Here is a 20,973-nt window from a genome sequence, read left to right as displayed (position 1 = left end):
ACGTTCTAAATCTGCAGCTAATTACCAACACGCGTTGTGCGATCCGAAATAAACCGGTTAGCACAGCCCATCTATTCCCCGGAATTAGTGTCGATTGTATTAAACACGATTGACAAGAAAATCAGAACAAAAATGGGACACGGTTTACGACCGAATTATTTTTTACATGTATTAAAAATATCGAGAACAAATAGATAAAGAAAAAGAATGTACACAAGAAATTATTCTATTCTAAAGTCATTAGTCAAGAGAAGTTTACGATTTAACCATGAGACTTTTTAGTTGCACCAATTGCAATAATCGTTTGAAATCTTCTTCCGTGAGAAATTCACGGAACCGTTCGCCGCATTTCTAGGAGTTAATTAACTAATCAGATCTTTCCAACAATTCTATTGTTAAAAAAATTTTTGAATACGTTTTCGAAGCGTGTTTATATATGTTCTTGGAAAAAATCTTTAACTGTGACATTTTATGTTTTATGCGTCTGTATTTATGCGACATGTACGTGGGATAATCTCTTTCTTCCTCTTTTTCCCTCTCATAGCAGATTATATCTAATTAATTCCTAGAAATGCATTTGCCCGTAGAACTCTACACCTACCCTGTGTCCTTGCATTCCTGTAATCTAATTATGTCGCTGTAGACTAATTATGTCGCAGAAATGTGCCAAGAGTATCTGAAGAAACGTGATAAACTTTAATTCGCTGTAGAGCCTTTAAATTTGCACTGTTGTTTACGACACACGATTTTCACGAACCGAATAAAAAAGCTTCTAATCTTATTAGGATCCAATTCAATTTTCTCTCATAAATTTTGATTGAAAAATCTATGAAGATTCAGAAGTGTAACATTTTGTTTTCAAACTTAAATTTCCTTTTACAAAGTAACAGTGGAAAGTAAAATATTTTTTTATGAAAAGTAAGTTTCAGAATATATTTTTATGTCCTACTCTCGGGAAATTAACGATAAAAAGGAAGAATAAGATGATCGCTGAACTTGAGTCTTGAGAGAAAAGAGAAAGAAAGGAATCGAGAAAGTTGCAAAAGAGAACCTTGAATGAGCATTACTTATTCCGATATTCGCTTCGATACGTGTGGTTGTAATATTTAAATTTATTTATTTAACGAGCGTATATGTATTCAAATTTATCCGATTTAATGAAGAAAAAGAAGCATACGAATATAAAGAATGCGAGTGCGAGAGACATGAAGGCTTCTTAAATTTCATTCGAATCATTTACATATAAAGTGGCATGTATTTCATCTTTTTTTTTCAGAGCGATCCTAGTACTGCATTTTTACGAGCAGCTCGTGCTGGGCAACTCGAGAAGGTCTTGGAATACCTGGAGTCCGGAGTTGATATCAACGCTTCTAACGCCGTAAGTCATTGATCTGCTGTTTTCCGCGTGTGTTATCTGAATCTCGAGAAGTTCCTTAACGATAATAATGAATTTTATATATTGCAGAATGGCTTAAACGCTTTGCATCTGGCAGCTAAGGATGGCCACTTGGAGATCGTGAGAGAACTCCTAAATCGCGGCGCAATTGTGGACGCCGCTACCAAAAAGGGAAACACGGCATTGCACATAGCTTCTCTTGGTAAGCGTGCACACATTCTCGTCTCTCTGCCTGTGTCTCCCTTTCTCCCTCTCATCCTATCTCTTCTCGCATGGACCTCGTCGCTCGTTAAATGCATACAGGACAAGGACGCGAATTTTAAATAAACATTTACCTCTCTCGCGAGGCTTGCGAAGTCTCTGATATCTCGCGTCGCGAAACGAGACGAATAATTCGCGTGACACCGATATCTTCTTTCAGCTGGACAAGAGGAGGTTGTACAATTGCTGGTACAACGAGGTGCTTCTGTGAATGCACAATCGCAAAATGGGTTCACGCCGCTGTACATGGCTGCCCAGGAGAATCATGATTCCGTGGTCAAGTACCTCCTCAGCAAGGGTGCGAATCAAACGTTGGCCACCGAGGTTCGTGTGAAACACTGTTCCATCATTTCTCGGCGAATTCTCGTCGTTGTCAAATTTGTTAAATACTTAATATATTTATTTATATATCTTTTTTATTTTAATTTTTTCAAATTAAATTATTATTCAATAATCTGCTTTAATAAATACTAAATATATGTGTTTTTCCTCGTTTAGGACGGTTTCACTCCATTGGCGGTGGCTATGCAACAGGGTCACGACAAGGTAGTGGCTGTTCTATTAGAAAATGACACCCGCGGTAAAGTTCGACTGCCTGCCCTACACATCGCCGCAAAGAAAGACGACTGCAAGGCGGCTGCCCTACTTTTACAAGTGAGTTATCGTAACGCTATGTCATTTGCGACTCTTATTTTAAACGATACTGTAATACAACAATTGGGTAGAAATTAGTTTCACGTATATAATTTCTTTTATTTTCCTCCTGTTACAGAACGACCATAATCCCGATGTAACATCGAAAAGCGGTTTCACCCCGCTTCACATAGCCGCACATTATGGCAACGATCGAATCGCTTCCTTGCTTTATGACAGAGGCGCGGATGTTAATTTCGCGGCGAAGGTACGTAACTTTTGTAGAGAAAGAAGAATTAAAACATCAAAGTGTTCTAAACTCTTACTCTTTTTACAATTGCAGCACAATATCACACCAATGCACGTGGCGGCGAAATGGGGTAAGATTAAAATGGTTAATCTCCTCATGAGCAAAGGAGCAAACATCGAAGCGAAAACGAGGGATGGTCTAACTCCTCTCCACTGCGCGGCCAGGTCAGGCCACCACGAAGTAGTTGATATTCTCATTGAGAAGGGGGCACCCATTGGCTCAAAAACGAAGGTATAAATCGACTTCGTATGTACGTCTTGCTGACAAAATATTTTTCCGCATTAATTATCACTTGATTTCTGTTGACAGAATGGTCTTGCCCCGTTACACATGGCTTCTCAAGGGGATCACGTTGACGCCGCGAGAATTTTATTGTACCACCGTGCACCCGTAGATGAAGTGACGGTGGACTATTTGACTGCGCTGCATGTGGCTGCACACTGCGGCCACGTACGCGTAGCTAAACTACTTCTTGACAGAAACGCTGATCCCAATGCACGAGCGCTCAACGGATTTACCCCTCTTCATATCGCATGCAAGAAGAATCGTATAAAGGTCGTCGAACTCCTCCTGAAGCACAAAGCGAGCATCGAAGCTACGACTGAGGTATGACATTTTCAACCTTTTCTTCTCTTTTCAATCACTCTTAACTTTATATACTACTTATTACGTTAGGTACTTCTAACGTTTACCGTAGTAAATATACGTGATAATAAATATAAGAAAATTAGCAATATTGTATATTATTTTTCACAGTCTGGATTAACTCCACTGCACGTAGCAAGTTTTATGGGATGTATGAATATCGTGATTTACTTATTGCAACACGAAGCCAGCCCCGATATACCGACAGTGAGAGGCGAAACGCCGTTACACTTAGCTGCCAGAGCGAACCAAACTGATATTATTAGGATACTTCTTAGAAACGGCGCCCAAGTCGACGCTAGAGCAAGAGTAAGTACTGTGCTTGATTAATAATAATTAATATGAGTACTTTCATCGTCGAAGATAAATTTGTTATATAATAGTGCGGATATAAAGAAATATGAATTGTTTGTAGGAGGAACAGACACCGCTTCACGTTGCTTCCCGCTTGGGTAACGTCGACATTGTGATGTTACTGCTGCAGCATGGTGCGGGAGTAGATGCTACAACGAAGGATTTGTATACACCGCTTCATATCGCTGCTAAAGAAGGTCAAGAGGAGGTAAGATTATAAAATGTTACATATATAACGTAAGAAACAGATTTCTTTTATAATGCGTATCTATGATTGCACACAGGTTGCATCCGTTTTATTAGAAAATAACGCCTCTCTTACCGCAACGACCAAGAAAGGATTTACTCCCTTGCATTTAGCGGCCAAATATGGCAATATGAACGTAGCACGATTGTTACTACAAAAGAATGCGCCTGTTGACGCTCAAGGAAAGGTAAGGCTTTTTAAATTTAACAATTAAAGCTAATAGTAGTAAAGTTAATTAACTTGCACGTATCATGTCACATTATTTTATGTGTTGTAACATTTTGACAAATATTTTTTTATCTGTTAATTGCAGAACGGGGTAACGCCTCTTCATGTAGCTTCTCATTACGATCATCAAAACGTGGCTTTACTTTTACTCGATAAAGGAGCTTCACCACATGCGATGGCTAAAAATGGCCATACACCATTGCATATCGCTGCACGCAAAAATCAGGTACGTTCACACAACTTTAGTTATTAAGAGTGTTTATCATGGCAAATAAAATCACACTCTTGTTTTCAATAGATGGACATTGCGACTACTTTACTAGAATACGGAGCGAAAGCTAATGCAGAATCAAAGGCTGGTTTCACACCGTTACATTTGAGCGCACAAGAAGGCCATACTGATATGTCAACCCTTCTTATCGAGCATAAAGCAGACACGAATCACAAAGCGAAGGTAGATAAAAAAGGAACACAATGTAATTTTCAACTAACTTTTATTTATAAAATCTTACGTTATATTTATTTTTACACTTTACAGAATGGCCTTACGCCTCTACATTTATGCGCACAAGAAGATAAAGTAAACGTCGCTTCCATTCTTGTGAAGAATGGTGCTCAGATCGACGCTAAAACTAAGGTAACATAACTGATAAGCCTTTCTCTAACTTTCGTGTATGTGTAAACTTCCCGAAGTGATTTACACAGCTAAAAATAAGTATTCGTTGTGATTACAGTAATCAACGCGACTACGATTGTGTCTTTAGTTACAGTGTGTTAGCATTTTATACATAATTAAATTACCACAGATGATGTAATTTTCACAAGTGATTGTTCATTGCTCTATATGTCCATTGATAACTTTGAAATAACACCTATCTACATGACACAGTGCAGTGCAGTAGTGTGACTGCTGTCTTAAAGGATCGTTACAAATAAGACGTATTGGATTAAATAGTAAAATAACTCGTGAAATTATATACAAAATTAAATCCAATTATTCAATAGATATTACATTCAGCAATGCAAAAAAGAGATCTTATGTCTTATTGTATTTTTTCCAGGCTGGATATACGCCATTGCACGTGGCGTCTCATTTTGGTCAGGCAGCTATGGTGCGATTCCTTTTGAGATCTGGTGCTGCCGTTGACAGCAGCACCAATGCTGGCTATACTCCTCTCCACCAAGCCGCGCAACAAGGACATACGCTTGTTATTAACCTGCTGTTGGAAAGTAAAGCTAAACCGAATGCTGTAACTAATGTAAGTGTTTCATTCCATTGTTTTTAAATTATGTACATTATCAGAGTATAATATATAATCACACTCAATGTAAATTATTTTTCACAGAATGGACAGACTGCTCTGGATATCGCACAAAAGCTCGGCTACATAAGTGTCATTGAAACGCTGAAAGTTGTCACAGAGACTATTATCACCACAACTCATACCGTCACCATTGAAGAGAAATACAAAGTTCAGGCACCCGAATCTATGCAGGAGACATTTATGAGTGACAGCGAAGACGAGGGCGGTGAGTACTCGTATTTAATGACGAAACCATTTATTATTTTTTTACTGCTTACTATTTCTATTTGTTGCATAATTTATTGACGAATTTAAGGTTTGCGATATTGGAACAAAACAAATTATTGAAACAAACCATTATAAAAACTTATCATGTACTTAACGTGCATAAGATAGTATTATAGTTGTTTCAGAAACAACTTGTTTCAAAAACAGCTTGTTTCTGATATCGCAATAAGTTTTATAAACATGTATTTTGATAGCTTATCGCTTAGCAGAATTATTTTTGCCTCGCACATTAGGGTTTTAGCATCGACATAAAGTAGAAATGATACATGTGAGAGAAAATAAAAATTGATAGTACAATAGTGCTATCAATAGTAAATTTTGCTTAAGCTGATAACATGCGTAGAAACGATAGTATCTGATAAACTTTTTTAATCCTTAAGACGAAATTATATCCTTCTAAATGTATCTACCTGCGGTATAAGCGGCACATTCTCGCAACGTATTACCGCGCGTATATTATATAGATAAAATAAGATTAAAACGAAGGTGAAGCTTTTCGGTAGATACAGTAATTGCACGCCAGAAAAGTAAAAATAATGAATCATTGCATGGAGGAGAATCACGAAAACGTAATGTTAGAGAATTACGAAAAACAAACTAAAAGTAGAAGTACAAGTATATATTTATATGCGTAAATCGACGGGTAAATATTCGTCCAATTCGTAATGCGAAGATTAGATAGAAGTACTGAATTAGCGGTAGAGTTCTGAGAACGAAACAGTTTTCCGCATGTACGATGCATGACGCGAACACCATTAGCATGTGAAACTTACAATTAGTTATCCAATAGAGACTGATCTGACCCTCTCCCGACCCACACGACCACAACGGTATAAACTATATGAGATAGTCAGGATAAATAGAAAAAATCGCGAGTTTCAAGAAGATAAAATTAGCTCTATCAAAGGTCTAAGTTCTTAGATCTGTCTACAAAAGTTACGAAGTCGATATCAAAATGTTACGTGGAATTATTATTTGCTTGATTGTTGCGTTCATGTTATTTTGCAAAAGCATGCAGTTAGCCAATATTCACTGGGTTGTTGTACATTATACCTCTGTCGAAATTAAAGAAAAGAATAAATGATCGTAAAACTGGTCGTGTATACAGGTACATTTAAGAATAAAATATGAATCAAATAGTTTTAACAAAAAGGGTTCGATATTGTATTATAATATATTGATCTTATAAGATCGCGTAAATCATATATTAAATCACGTATTAAATTAAAGAATCGTCTATTGATCTAATAATGTATGTAAATTGACATAGAGCCTGTAGATGTAGAAACTTCCTGTTAAAGAATTAGTTTTGTTCTAGTGTGAGTTTATTTCCGACAGTAGGGACATTTAAATATCCTCGCTCCCATCTCAGAATTATCTGTAGTCGAGCGCGTAGAAAGACGTACTTGTGCGCCCAAAGAACAGAGGATGTAGTTCATAGTTCGGTTCGTAACTTACATTAGCGATACTCGGTATGCTTATTGAACAAGCCGGAACCCGCGCCACGCGCGCATCTCGTTCCCGACTCCTGCGTATATATAGTAGCTTCGGCGTTAGTTTTTTTTTTTTTTAACAACCCAGTGATAGAGAGCGAAACTTAGAGAAAAGAGAAAAAACAAACAGTGTATATGGTGCGAAAATAGCGTTCTGATGAAACCATGACCTTACCTCGACGGCGTGTACGATGTATGTAGGTGGTGATGAAATCGGCACGGCAGCCATGAATGTGTACGGGCAGCCTCCGCACGCGCAACACGTGTATCTTCCTTCTTACTACCAGGGCCAAATGACCTATACCCGTAAGTTGTCTGTACTCTGTTTCTGTTACACTCTCTCTCTGTCTTCACGCGTTCCAACGCGGAACGCAATCGCGGCAAATATGCGTAGATTATACATTGTATGTACCACGCTAGCACTGTCGCAGAACGATGTGATCGCGAAATGATACATGTCATTGTTAATTGTCGTTCTCTTGCCGCGACATCCCGCATAGAAATTTCCAAAAATCTTCCTAGGTATAGATTCCGATCAGAACGCCTGCACGAATACGGTCCAAATTGGTATGTCGAGCTATTGCGGTTTTGCGATATCAATTGGAGAATTGTCATCCCAAATACGGAGGTTTTCTATCTAGAATCGCAACAGAAACAACGTGAAGATTTGCGTCTCTTTTTTCACGGTATAAAATCGGTATATTTTTATGGCACCATTTTTATACAATGTATCGAATTCAATAAAAACGAACATGAGAGTTACCTATCGCGCGATATTTAATTTTTTATTATTATTACTTCAAGTAGTATCTACTAGTTATAAAAAATTCTAGTTTGTTTGATTAAAAGTTATGAAGAGCTAGACAAACTTATATAAAATTAATGTCACAGAAAATTATTGTATCTTTTATAAATAATCAGCAGAAGAGAAGTAATAGTTCTAAATCATTTTTATTACTGTAATAAAGCTAAGATAAATGTTCTTTCTTAAATTTTTTCAAGAATAAACATAATACATTGCATCTTTGTTTTATTTCGTAGAATAAATTTTTATATTTGAGAACAATTCGAATATTTTACACATTTATGAGTCGCAAGAGATTTTTGTATCTTTTTATATATATTTTTATCTATCTTTTTATATATATTTTTTATATATCTTTTTATATATATTTTATATATATTTTTATATATATTTTTCGTCTTTTTAGCTTGCGCGAACACTTCATTTCTGTTCGGAAGTCTCTTCATAAATAATTCACTTAATTTGAAAAACTGAACCATCTTGTAATAATACTATATCATTTGAACATTTATTACTGACGACCAAATAAAAATCAGAAAAAGTTCTAGAGGAACTCCGGGAGAAGCAAGTGGGATCTTCTCTCATACTTTTTTTTTTATTTAATTTAAGATCGCAAAATATTGCGCTTCTGATCTGAATCTTCACAGATTTCCCAGGCAGGGTTCAAGATTCTTTTAGGAAATCGGATCGGGTCCCAATTAGATCTCAGAACGTTTTCTATGTGGGAGCAGCTGCTTCGTTATTTTTGACGATTAGAGCATCGTGACGTAGCGGCATATACGACGTAGTATCGGGAGTAGCATCGATCATCGTCATCGTTATTATTTCGCCGGCAGCGTTTGTACATCCGCATCTCGGATCACGCTCCACTCTTTCACGAGTACATTTCGACTTGATCGAACCTTCATACATCAGATCTGCATACAGAGACACGCACAGACACAACTATTCCTCGCCCGCTATTTCTGTCACACATTTATTATTTTCGCGTTCGTCTTTCCACCATCCCTCTCTTTCTCTCCCCCCGCAAGTCTTTTTTCATGCTAGCAGTTCGACGATACACTAAATTACACCCTGCAAGCGCAATTATATTTGAAACACCCAAGTTACATCGCAATTTTTAATTCTCTCTTCCATGTAATTGGAAACGCTCTATTAAGACGAAGGCTTTATTTAATATAATTATATTTTACTATAAGAGAGAGCGTTATTGATAATATGTACAATTATATTTTACTATTTTAACGTAAAATCTAAGGAACTTCTTGCATAGTGATTCAGTCGATCGTAACGATATCATCGTAATACATCAGGAGTTTAGAACGCACCTAGTGCACTATATTTCTAGGTATATTTTTAAAGATCATTCTCTAGACAAGGTCAGATTTAAACGCAAATAATCTTAAATTTATGACACAATCAGGATATCTGTAATGTAGTTCTGACATTGTTACGTAATCTTTTCATGGAATACTTCACGATCGTGTAGACACCGACGCGTTATATGTGGTTTCAGTTGTGTCGCGTTCCCGACGCAATAAAAAGTAATATGCGTATCACTGCGTATGATCGTTATCATTATCCCGTGCATAATAAATGGTTGGCATTCTTTCGTTACCGCGCGCGCGCGGCGGCAGCTTCGTTCAACAAACAACGAAAGAACCGAAGCGACCACTCTTGGCTCTTATTTATTGCAGAAATACGTCGAAGAATGCTAGTTAACGTGTAACGGAGCACATCCGCTGCCGTAAAAAAAAAAATCATAAAAGACGTCATTGAGATAATGAATAGTAAAACATCATGCGGACTCTGTGCAACGTCAATGTTTATAGACAGACACTTGGAGTACAAGGCTCAAAAGCGTTTCTCTCGGTAAAATTAAAAAATTACTCGTCTCTATATGCAAATATAGAAAAACAGAATCGACTAAAATCCATGATTTTTTGGAGTAATCGGACTGGATCCCAGAAAGTTTTCCATGTGGATACCACGCGATTTAACACGAAAATTTTTATCTGTTTTTGCATTTATTCACACGAGATTTGCTGAATTTAATTATTCCTAGGATTTCCTAGCTCTCCGAATACGCACTTGCACGTGTCAAAAGTGTCAAAAGCGAACCCGCGCACCAAATCGCTCGCTTCGGAAGTAGAGAGGCACACGAATTTAACTCCGCAGAGCGGGGGATCTGGTCTCCTTTGGTAGACGCAACTTTACCTACGTAATAAAAAGGCAACGGGGAATAGGGCGTGCAGTTACCGTTAATGCAATTTACATAATGAGTTGCGCGATCGTTATATCAGCCGACCGAAGCGCGCTTCGACGTCGTTCACGTCGTTCACATCGTCGTCATCGTCATCGTCGTCGTCGTAGTTGTAGTTGTTGTACCTACCATCGCGGTACCGCCCTCCACTTCGGCTACCTGTTATGCAATCGCCAGCGTGCGTGTCGCAGCCGCGTTATTAGTGCAGTCAGTCCAACCCCTGCCGCCTTGGCGTACCGCCAAACACACGGATCCCGGACCGAAATAATCTCGTATTTATATAACGTTTATACACGCGCGCGGCGGCCGTCGATTGAGAGGAGGAACAGTGAAGAAGAAAATAAAACGTGCGAATTGTAACGCACTCACGCACGCGTCGATGACGTCCACGCTCGCCGCGTGTACATACTTGCCGCGCGTGAACGATATCGCGTCCGTCGAGCGTATTTTGAACGGGGTCGATCGTCAATCGGCTGAAAATAATACCGGCGAACTTGAGGAACCGCCAAGGGATTTGGTCCGCAGGAAAAACGGGTTATTTCCCCCCGAAATTTCATCTTCGCTAATTGCTCGAGTTACGAAAGCTGTTACCTATGATTATCGCAATTAAATTCGTACGATTGATTAACTTACATTGCGGACGAAAAAGAACGGTCGTGGCGAACGACAAGTATAATTCCATCGATTATCTCGCGCTCACGCAAACGAGAGTCTTTATCTTTTTTCTTGCACGGTGAACTTCGACATAACGTCGTCGCGATACGCTACAAATTGGCTTTATCAACTAATTGGCGCCACTATTACGAAAATCGCTAGTGAAATACGCTTCCCTCATCGATTTTTCTCGCCACGGCGCGGCGCGGAGCGAAGAAAGGCGCCGCGGGGCCGGCGGGGTACATAAAGTGGCGGGAAAAGCTCAAAGGCAGTTACTATTATAAAATTGGTGATTCACGGAATGAGGTCACGTTCCTAACGAGAGCCAGTCGAACCTGTATCAATCTTCCCCGCTCGAGCAGTCGCTGTTCCTGACCCCCGTCGACGCCACCGCCACCGCCGCGCCGCGAAAATAAAGGAAGTATTCAACGCGCCCGTGTGCTTAACGCAATTAAACGAATTGAATCTAATCGAGTGGATGCTTAGCCGCCGGCCACCGGTTGCCCCATCGACCGTGTGCCACTGTGCGATATTCAAAGTGAGGCCACGGCCTGCGAGCTGATAAGCCGCACGGCCGATCAGCCGTCGGTGCCGATAAGGAGCGAAGGAGTCGAGGACGCGTCGACCGATTTCCCGAAAAACGAAAAGAGAGAGGAGAACGCCGATAACGCGAACACGTTGCCGAATCGTCCTGCAATTCGTCGGTGCGCGGTAAAAAATCTCGTCGTTAAAAATATATCGGAGGCCGCTATTCGTTCCATGCCACCTGTATATCGAGAGCACGCGTTGCGCGCGAAGTTCCGGACGAGCTATCCGGACGGCGCGTCGCGATAGTGCATCAGTGCGCTAACAACGCTCGAGAGGATACGGAACGCTACCTCCAAGAGGGAGATTCGGCAGAGCGAATTCTATACGTGAGAGAAAGAGAGAGAAGGGAAAAACGCATCGGCGAACATGGCCAAGGGAAGAGCGAAGAAAAAGAGATTCACGTGCGGCTGTTCGTGCGGGTGTGGCAGCAGGAACAGTGACGTATTATGTAAATATCGTGCATCTGTTGCGTTATACCACCGCTTATGCCGCCGCAGCCGTCCGTCTGTAACGTTCGAATCACGACCCTCCCGAGATCTGATCGCTCACGCGAGCGAGCGGAAATCGCGAAACAGACCAACGCGAATTTTTCTCTCCTTTGACAGGATGAAACGCCGCTATTTCCTTATACCGGAAATCTGACTGATCGTAATGTAGAGCCTTGTGTAATAATCTTGTAATAATGCTAACACTATTTTTGTAACGATATTTGGATATTTATTACCGATGATAAAGTAAAAATCTGAAAATGCTTTTAAAAACGTCGGAAAGAGCAAGTGGGATCTGTTTGGATTCCCTTAGGATCGCGTTATGCCTATTTCTGATTCTTTATAAATTGTTTAATTAGTATTTATGAATTTTTTGTGGCAAATTGAACTCCCAATTAGATCTTCGAAAGTTTCTATGATACTATGTTTCGTATAAAAGATGTGAAAAAAATTACTTTTAACTTTTTTTAAATTAATTTATTTTAGAGAAAGTATGAATTTACAGCAGCAAAATTATAAATATTAATAGAAAGTATAAACAAACCTGGACGCGGTAACCTATCGAAAAAGGAGGTTTTAAGCTTTTGAGTTCGCTTACGCAGCTTCTGTTAATTAGCGACTTACAATTAGCTATGTAGTCATCGCACAAATCGCGATGCAAAAAGTACTGCAAAAAATTTCTATGCAAAAAGGCTGGTTTTGGTAAGTTTTATTCCGATAACTAGTGTTTGCAAAATGATAACGTGTATCGTGCCACGCGACTCTATTTTCATAACGTTTTAGTACGTTTTAAGTACGTTAACGAACGTTAAATGCTGACTTCCCACGGGTCTTTGTTCATACGGCATAACGCATTCTTGCAATTAAACATTATCTAACTTGTTAAGTCTAGAATTTTACATCATCAAGTTTTACGTCATCAGCTCTCAAGATACTATTAATCTCGAGGTAATTAAACCGATTTAATTTTCCGATACACTTTACGCGATACATTTTTTTCACTGCATTTATAATTTTTGGTCTGCACTAAATTATTAGCTCGAAAGAAGTTTTTCTTATTATGTTATTTTTTGTTAAATAATCTTATTATGTAGAAGTCTTCTCAGTTTATGAGAAATAACTAGGTTTCCAAAACTCCACTTTACAAAAAAACAGAATTTTTTTATCTTTATACAAACAATAATAATTTATTTCTATAAACAACGATCTACATTGAAAAATCCAGGATGAGTCGAACAGATAATTAAAAGTCTTAAAATGCTCGTCTCGATACATCCCAAAATATCTGAAAAACATTCTCACCCTAGTGGAGGAAACATATGTTCGACACGTTAACCGTCACGTGTCACTCGCCGTTGTGTATTTACCAACGCCGGTGTTACTACGTGATAATCGGTGCTTACAAAGAGATAACAGACCGCGCCGTGTCGCGCCACGCGACCGTGTTTTCGCAAACTCGGAAGCGTTAATGAAAGCTAAACGCCCGTGCTCTGTGGCCCATTGTCCACAATCGGGAGCGCGTCGTGATCGCGTGGTGGACGAGAAGTTAACGGATATCCTCGGACATATGGTGCATATGCAAATATCGGGACAAGTTTTGCTTCTTGCCGCGGGAGCGGTAAGCTCGATCTCGAGATTTGCTTTGATTCTTCTGTCATCGCGCGGAAATGTTTGCGAATTGATCTAGGAAAAAAGAATCGAGTAGTTATTTACGTTGATTCTGAGTTGGAGATGAAAAATGAAAACAATTCTTTTTTTAATCAAGCAAAAATAAAAGTAAAAGAAATTAACGGAAGCGGAGCTCCAGAGATTTCAAAATGGGAACTCCGCATGCAATAAACTTTTAGCTTATTAATTTATTTGAACGTCAATTGACGTTGAATCGTACTTGAATACAACCGACTGCAATTTTGTGTCGTAATTTTGTAGAGCACCGCAAACTGCAGAATCGTCCCTGATTTTGAGGGACGCTCCGCGCGCGCATTTAGCACTGAATGGCACTGTTGTTCGGATTCCCGCGTATTTCTGCGTGATACACGAGGTACAGAGGCATTTAACATTTAAATGCGAAATAATTTTATGGTTGCAAGAGAAAAACAGGAATTTTTTTCCGACACGAGAATATTATTCGCGGCGCTAATTAATGCTCAACTCTCGATGCGCGTTGTTTGTAATAGATTACGTTTGCATTTTCCTTAATAGCTATAACGCTCGCGTGTGGATGACGATCTCGCGTTCTCCATTCGAATTCGTGTTTGTTGTCGCGTGGATAATGCAAATTAATCTGCAGATGAGACCTTCATCGTCTCAAATAATACCAGCTTGTCCCGAGGCCGGGTGGACTTGCGTTCGATTCGCGCGATCGCCGCGAACGAGCAGGCAGACGAACGAACGAATGAACGAACGCGCCAAGCGACCACGAAGACTCGGCTTCGTATCGCGAGGTATCGCCAGACTCGCGGTACTCGGATAAAAACATTATTCGCATGCAGCGCGCGTTTCGCTGCTTCGCGCCGCGCGTTCAGTGCCACGCGTTGCGTCCGCGGAAAACGCATCGTCCGGGCGTCCGTCCGTCCGCTCGTGAACAGAGAAGCCGCGGGAAAGAGAGAGAGAGGAAAAGAGCGGACGTGCATCGTTATCGCGCAACGGGATCAGGTACGATCGCACGTATCGTCTTCCCGCCGCCCGGACGCCGGAAGACCCGAATACGGACGCCAAATACGGGCGCCGTGGAACGTGATTCCGGCCGCGCTCGAGGAGGCCGAGAGCGTCGTCGCGTTTAATAGAGCGGACCGAGGAACGTGACCCGGTGATACGCTACTACTGTTACGATACGGCTACTGTTTCTACGCGCGCGGACGCGACAATGAAGCGGACGAAGCCCTCCTCTCCCCCGTCAATGACGCAGGGGGGTGTGAATGATGGTCATGATGGTATCGCGCGCGACGACGACGACGGCGCGCCCGATCAAGGGCGCCGGAACTCGCGGCGGAAGAGGAGCACATCCGCGATTCGACGGACGCCCTCGACTTTCGGCTCTTCCGGCGAAATATTTTTAGCGTCTACGCACGCGGCCGGGATATACGACCGCGATAAAGTCGCGTATCGTAGCCGGGTTAATTGCCGTTTTGCCCGCGCGGCGAGTAACTGGGTCGGCCGAACTGGTGAACGAATAACAAACATCCCGCCGCCCGTCGAGGAAATATCATCCCGTTAATGGCCTCGCGGCGTTAACAAACGCTCCGTTAAATCCCGCGATAGATAGATAGAATTCCGTGACGTGAAAACGATATTGCGCCTGGTGTATTGCGTAAGATCTAATTGCTTCCGCATTTTTCTCTCGATTCTTGTTTCTCGGACGGCGCCGCGGCGCGAAGAAAACTGAAGCAGCAGCCCAAATAGCACAATTGTGTGCTGTTTGGGAGATTCTTATCCGATTAAGGATCAGTTACGTAAAGTCAATCGAATTAAGTCTGGACCAGTCTGGACCGAATTCTGATACGGTGACTTATTTCGCAAAATCTCCAAAGTTCACTCATTTTTTGCGTAATGCTGCCGTCTTCGGCGATACGCGCGGATTACGTGCAAGCGATAAACGACAGATCGATAAACGAATCCAGCGGAGAAGACGTTGCGAAAAAAATTAGTCTCGTGTATCCTCCGCGTCGCGAATGTCGTCCGCGAATTTTAGCGAGCAAAACTGACACGATCGTTGAAACATAGGTACGTCGCGCGTCGTCGGAACGACGTGATTTCGCGACGGTGCGATTACGTCGCGTGATTCGAAAGGTCGGTATTACGCGATCGAAGGGGAAGGTTTTTCCGGCACGCCTTGACTTCCCTCGGCCCTGAACGCGCACCCTTGAATCTTTCATCGGACGGTTTTACGAGCGGCGCGCTCCGATCCGATTAGTCGCCGCGCTTAAAACGAGCGCGGTGTCTCCTTCTCTCTTTCTTTGATTGCGATTAGCACTATTCTCGTGCATGACGTCGCGCGTCAACATTTTAACTGCACTCAACGAGATTCGACGTGATTATTGTGTAGCTTGCCATTTCGCTGGCGTAGTTCGCAGCGGAAAGATATAGGTCGTTGCCTATGAGGTCGCGCGTAGATAGAAGCGGGCCGGCTTTTCAAGAAAGAAAGAGAAAAAAAGAGAACGAGAGAGGGAAGGAGATGAGCGAAATCGCCGCGGCTCTTCGGCCACCGTGGCCTTGAACATCGTTAAAATTAGCGCTTCTACGTTACAGTTTCCTACGGCGGCGCGGCGCACGGTATCGTCGTCCGTCCACCGTTTCGAATGTTTACATTAATTTTAGATATTAACGGGCAATATCACGAGTTCCGCGGATAGCTCGTGACGTCGCTTCATGGGCGAACCATAAGGGAATGGGGTAACGGCAGAGCTGGGCCAGATTTTCCTAGAACTGCGCCGAAATCGTCGTGAAATGTAGATCAGGAATGTCTACGGAGAGCGCGGACGTCGGCGTGCCAAAGATATTCCCGTCAAATTCGTTGCATTCCGCTGAAAAACAATGATACAAAATCTGGACCACTTGAATTTGAAAAGCTACGTTAATTAAGCCACTGATCAAAAGAATTTGTATTATGTCATTATTAGTCTTCATTCTCGTTTTTTTTTATTATCATATATTTTTATAATATTTTAAATATTTTTTAAATTATGTTAATGTTATTGTTTTATAATTATATTATTTCTTGTATAATATTCTTGATTATATACAAGATGTTAGTTTTTTATGTATTATATACATTATACTATCGATGCTGTTGTGATAATCTCTGCCGCATGTGCGTGTTAATCACCAATTAAGCGCCTTTTGCTCGCAAGATTTTTGCATTAGTCATAGGCAATTCTATTTCAAGAGGTAATAATAATTCCCACAAGATACCCAAGATGAACGATGTTTATCGGAATGATTCTTGAGAAAAAAATGTTATTATCGAATGGTTAATGGTGCTGGATCGGCAATCTTTTCGGCACTAACAATAAGCCGCGTAAAGTTAATTTGTGATTATGGTAACGGTACGGCAGAGAGACGTTGTGGGAGGCGAATTTGTAGGCTGACCGTTCATTAGATAATCATGGCCTACATTCTTGGAATATCTGATAACGCGGGATCGTAAGGCGCGCGGCTCTCAGTCGCATGAAAAATGTGATACGGTTCGTACACGTCCCAGCCGACGACGTCCCATCAAATTACGCTCGTTTATACGTACCTCTTGGGTGTGAGATGTATCCAACCGTGACCCCAATTGACAGAAGGTATGACGTGATTTCGCGACACCCTGCCGTTAGTACGTGGCACCGCACGATATCTATAAACCTTTCCGATTTCTTGAATAAAATTGGCCGAAACCTAGCTTATTAAATGTCATAAAAAAAACGTCCATTTAATATATAATATTAAATACATAATTAAAGGAAATAATTAAAATTGGGAATCAGAAATTTTGTCATATTTTTATTTAAAAATTTATGAACCGCGTAGCTTAATTTCTTCCTTTCGTCCCGTTAGATGTTCAAAGCGAAATGTGTATAAATTACAGACTTCATCCATTGTAGTTACAAATACCTCGTTCGAGAAGATTACCATTTAACATAGCAATAATTTTTATCGTACGATTAAAGATTGACGAAGGGGTTGAAGTGTAAGGAACACTGCACGCGAATCTTCTGCACGATTAAATGTAACCGTTGCAACTGCGTTGCGGCTCTGTTTTTCATTCGGATCAACGAGTGGTGTCTGCGATTTGAAACACTCGAGGACCCATCGAAATAATTTAGAACATATATACCGTCCGATGTACATTTAATCCGGCGCGATAACGTTATTTCTATCCCGCGCAAGAATTAAATAGAGCCAAATCCTTCCAGCGGCGATCGTACACAATTTTGATTTATTTAGCAAAAACTCCAAATCATTAGACAAGCCACGTGCCACTCAGACACACTAAAATACAACAGATCTCGCTTCTTCAGCTTGACTGCAACGATGTACTTGGCAATGGTTTCTTTCTTATTTGCAGGCTCACATAACTCACATTCTCACTTGCGTATACGCATACTCTCGTAGAGATTATACTTGCGAATATATCTTTTCACACATCGTACAGCTCATTCGAACTCGGTGACATTCCAGAATATGAGAGTCTCATCCGTTTCCTCGGACTCTCCCGTTTGCTCTCGCGAACGTATCCGCGCCTTTCCGTCTACCTTATTAAGCCTAATATTTATCGCAGGTGAGGATCCAATGCTCAGCGACCAACAGCAGTACAGATACATGACTGTTGACGATATGAAGTCCATGGGGGATGACTCGATGCGCGTGAACGTGACCGACGACGAGAGAGATAATCGACATTCCGGAGGTAAGTAAACATATATTGGCTACGTTCCTCACGCGCGCTTTGTCAGGTATCAGTCAGAATAATATCGTCAAGTCGTCGCTTGCTTTCGAGTCTTTCGCGTTGATTATTGGTAATTCTGTTGAAAATCAGTAATATTCCGTCGCGATATTATTTTTAAGCGATTCTATACGCGCGTCGAATCTATCTAATCTGTTGTTTATACAATTCTGCTGGTAATTCGATAATTTTGCTATTTCGGTAGATTACACGAGGAACGCGAGATAGTAGCTGTATATGTGTTCTATAGCACTTAATATTCCGCGACGTATCGCAGAGCCAAACATTCGATTACTCTGCACATCGCGTTAATCAGATTAGATCATCCTCGGAAAATAAATTTAACGTGCATGGCGATGTGTTTTCTAGCGCCAACCATAACAGAGATGATTACGAAAGAACATTATCAACGTACAAACGCGGCCAATCTTAAGCCAGACAATGTAGACATCAACAGGCATCCTGTTCATGTCGGGTACGTAATATTTTATATATACTTTTTTCTTTCTCACTTTCAACTTTATTAATTAAAAGAAAGACATTTAAAATGATGAAATTTCATTAGTGACGGTTATGCGATCTATTTCAAAATTTCGTTAAAATACTGCAACATAAAATTTCAATAATTTTTGAAACTAGATTAAATTATAACAATATAGCTATAGCATATGAAGGATTTTTAAGTATTGATAATTGTAATAATTTTTTCTGGTTTACTCTGAAAGAAAATATTCTCTTCCAATGATAATTGAGACATAAAAAGAGCATTAATTAGCGAGATCAAATTATAATTGCATGGTGTGCCGTGATGAGCGTATATAATATTAAAATTATAACATTACGACATGCTCAAAATTCGACGCATGTTGTTGATGATTTAATATCCACGGATTTGAATTTATTCGATAGTAAGGAGAGTGTCTTGTACATGTATAAAATCAAAAACTCTATTTATAGAAGTTTCAAACGATTATTATTGCTCTGCGGAAACTGTCGTCATTAGTCTCAATTGTAAACAAAATTTTGTCTTTCGTCTTCTTATCCGATTTTAGAAGGTTTTAGAGACAGAGGTTTTAAAGGCTTTAGTATTCTTATCGTATAATAGCTATATCGTATAATAATTATCTCCTTCTATTTTAAATCGTGATAAATGATGTAGCATATAAGAAAATAATTTTTTAGTCGATTTCTCGGTATCAAAATTTCGCTCAGTTTTACACGCAGCAACCTTTCTCTATTGTAAATTACGGGAATTTTTATGGATAAATATCGTTATTCAATATTACGAGAAATTTAATCCGCGATACTACGCGGCCTCGTACTCCGGTGTACATATCGCGATTGACGCTGGATTAGTACTACGAAACAATAATGATGTGTATTATAGTATGATATAGTTGTGTGTTGGTGAAAGTTTCTTGCTGTGATTAACCCTACTGGATTGGCCACCCAATAAATTACCCATTACGTTAATTTTACTATCTTAATTACTATCTTAATTATTATCTTAATTTCTGATTGGTAATAGAACGAATCTCATAGTTACAAGCAATACGGTAATCGATAATTTTTGTTCACTTTTATTATTTTATTTTAGACATTGTTTCCTTAATTGAAATTATTTATCGATACAGTTATTAATAAAATCGTGATAAAACATTATGGAACAGTCGTATTTACAAAATAACATCAATGAAATATTGAATAAAAAAAATTTTGCACTTTGCGAATCTGGATGAGAATGTACACATGATCGTGCTCAACGTAAATGATTTCACGTTTGTTCCTACGTGGAGCTTAAAAATGCTAGAAATTTACGTCACTGTTATCAGCGCATGATCGTTGATAACCTGTGCCTAATATCCATAATGGTCATTTGACTCAAGTCGCGTGCAATATTTGCATAATCTTTCAAGTTTGCATTGGGTTTACGGAGAAAGCACGTGGTATAAATTAACTCAGAACAGCTCTAAGTAAAGACTTTCTCGGTGTAAATGTATCCGATTGTAGAAAGGAAACTGGTGTGGCACGTATATGAAATTCTAACTGTGATATCTGGATGCTCACGAAATATACTCGTTCGCTCATTTCTTAAAATATATAAGCTAACTGGTTACTGTGAGATATACATAGAATAATCATGTAAGATTGTAACACGTAACAAACGTGATATCGGAACACGGATTTCCGCGGTAGTATAACGCTCATAATAAATTTTGCTATACAATTTGTTTTACCTAATGTTCACGACAGGACTTACGGTAGTTTACAGTCATTCAGCCATACAAGAACGCTTGATGTTCTCGTACAGCCTGCTTGTTCGTAGCGGAGTTCGATTACTTAGTGTTTAGCATGCTGTTTTTCACTCTTGGATGAACGATTCTTTGACCAATGTAATTTTATTTATCACTGGCGATTCTACTAACCGCCCGGTTTGAACAGAGTGAGGAATGTCCGCGACGATGGGAAATTTTCTCCTTTAGAAAATCTTGACCGTTGTTCCGCCTATCTATTTAACAATGACATTGACGCAACGTTCTTGATCGAGCCATTCTTGCACGTGGAGCACTGTGCGTGTTCGAAAGAAAA

At 40.1% G+C, this 20,973-nt stretch overlaps 1 protein-coding gene across 25 annotated transcripts in view; it reads left to right on the top strand.

Moving 5' to 3' along the window:
* Positions 1-20,973, top strand: part of LOC112454584 (ankyrin-3) — an 83,071-nt gene that overhangs the window by 25,642 nt on the left and 36,456 nt on the right. For 20 of the 25 annotated variants that reach the window (XR_003040765.1, XR_003040764.1, XR_003040763.1 and 17 more), the window contains exons 3-20: positions 1,277-1,378; positions 1,466-1,598; positions 1,818-1,981; positions 2,156-2,311; positions 2,430-2,558; positions 2,634-2,831; positions 2,910-3,206; positions 3,357-3,554; positions 3,661-3,807; positions 3,884-4,033; positions 4,160-4,300; positions 4,373-4,528; positions 4,613-4,711; positions 5,136-5,333; positions 5,421-5,604; positions 7,361-7,465; positions 18,220-18,348; positions 18,754-18,859. Coding sequence is in view for 4 of the 25 variants with exons in the window: in XM_025016069.1 (XP_024871837.1) it covers positions 1,277-1,378; positions 1,466-1,598; positions 1,818-1,981; positions 2,156-2,311; positions 2,430-2,558; positions 2,634-2,831; positions 2,910-3,206; positions 3,357-3,554; positions 3,661-3,807; positions 3,884-4,033; positions 4,160-4,300; positions 4,373-4,528; positions 4,613-4,711; positions 5,136-5,333; positions 5,421-5,604; positions 7,361-7,465; positions 18,220-18,348; positions 18,754-18,859 (2,792 nt within the window). In the remaining 21 variants the exon portion in view is untranslated. Of the gene's footprint in view, positions 1-1,276; positions 1,379-1,465; positions 1,599-1,817; positions 1,982-2,155; positions 2,312-2,429; positions 2,559-2,633; positions 2,832-2,909; positions 3,207-3,356; positions 3,555-3,660; positions 3,808-3,883; positions 4,034-4,159; positions 4,301-4,372; positions 4,529-4,612; positions 4,712-5,135; positions 5,334-5,420; positions 5,605-7,360; positions 7,466-10,475; positions 11,918-14,428; positions 14,613-17,058; positions 17,243-18,219; positions 18,349-18,753; positions 18,860-20,973 lie in introns of those variants that run through there. The other 5 variants (XR_003040758.1, XR_003040757.1, XR_003040751.1 and 2 more) reach the window with 4 other exon arrangements.

This window comes from Temnothorax curvispinosus, unplaced genomic scaffold (assembly GCF_003070985.1).
Source record: "Temnothorax curvispinosus isolate PA1 unplaced genomic scaffold, ASM307098v1 QBEX01005133.1, whole genome shotgun sequence".
Lineage (NCBI taxonomy): Eukaryota > Metazoa > Arthropoda > Insecta > Hymenoptera > Formicidae > Temnothorax > Temnothorax curvispinosus.
Note: the sequence above shows the minus strand (reverse complement) of the source record. Positions and strands in the feature narration are given on the sequence as shown.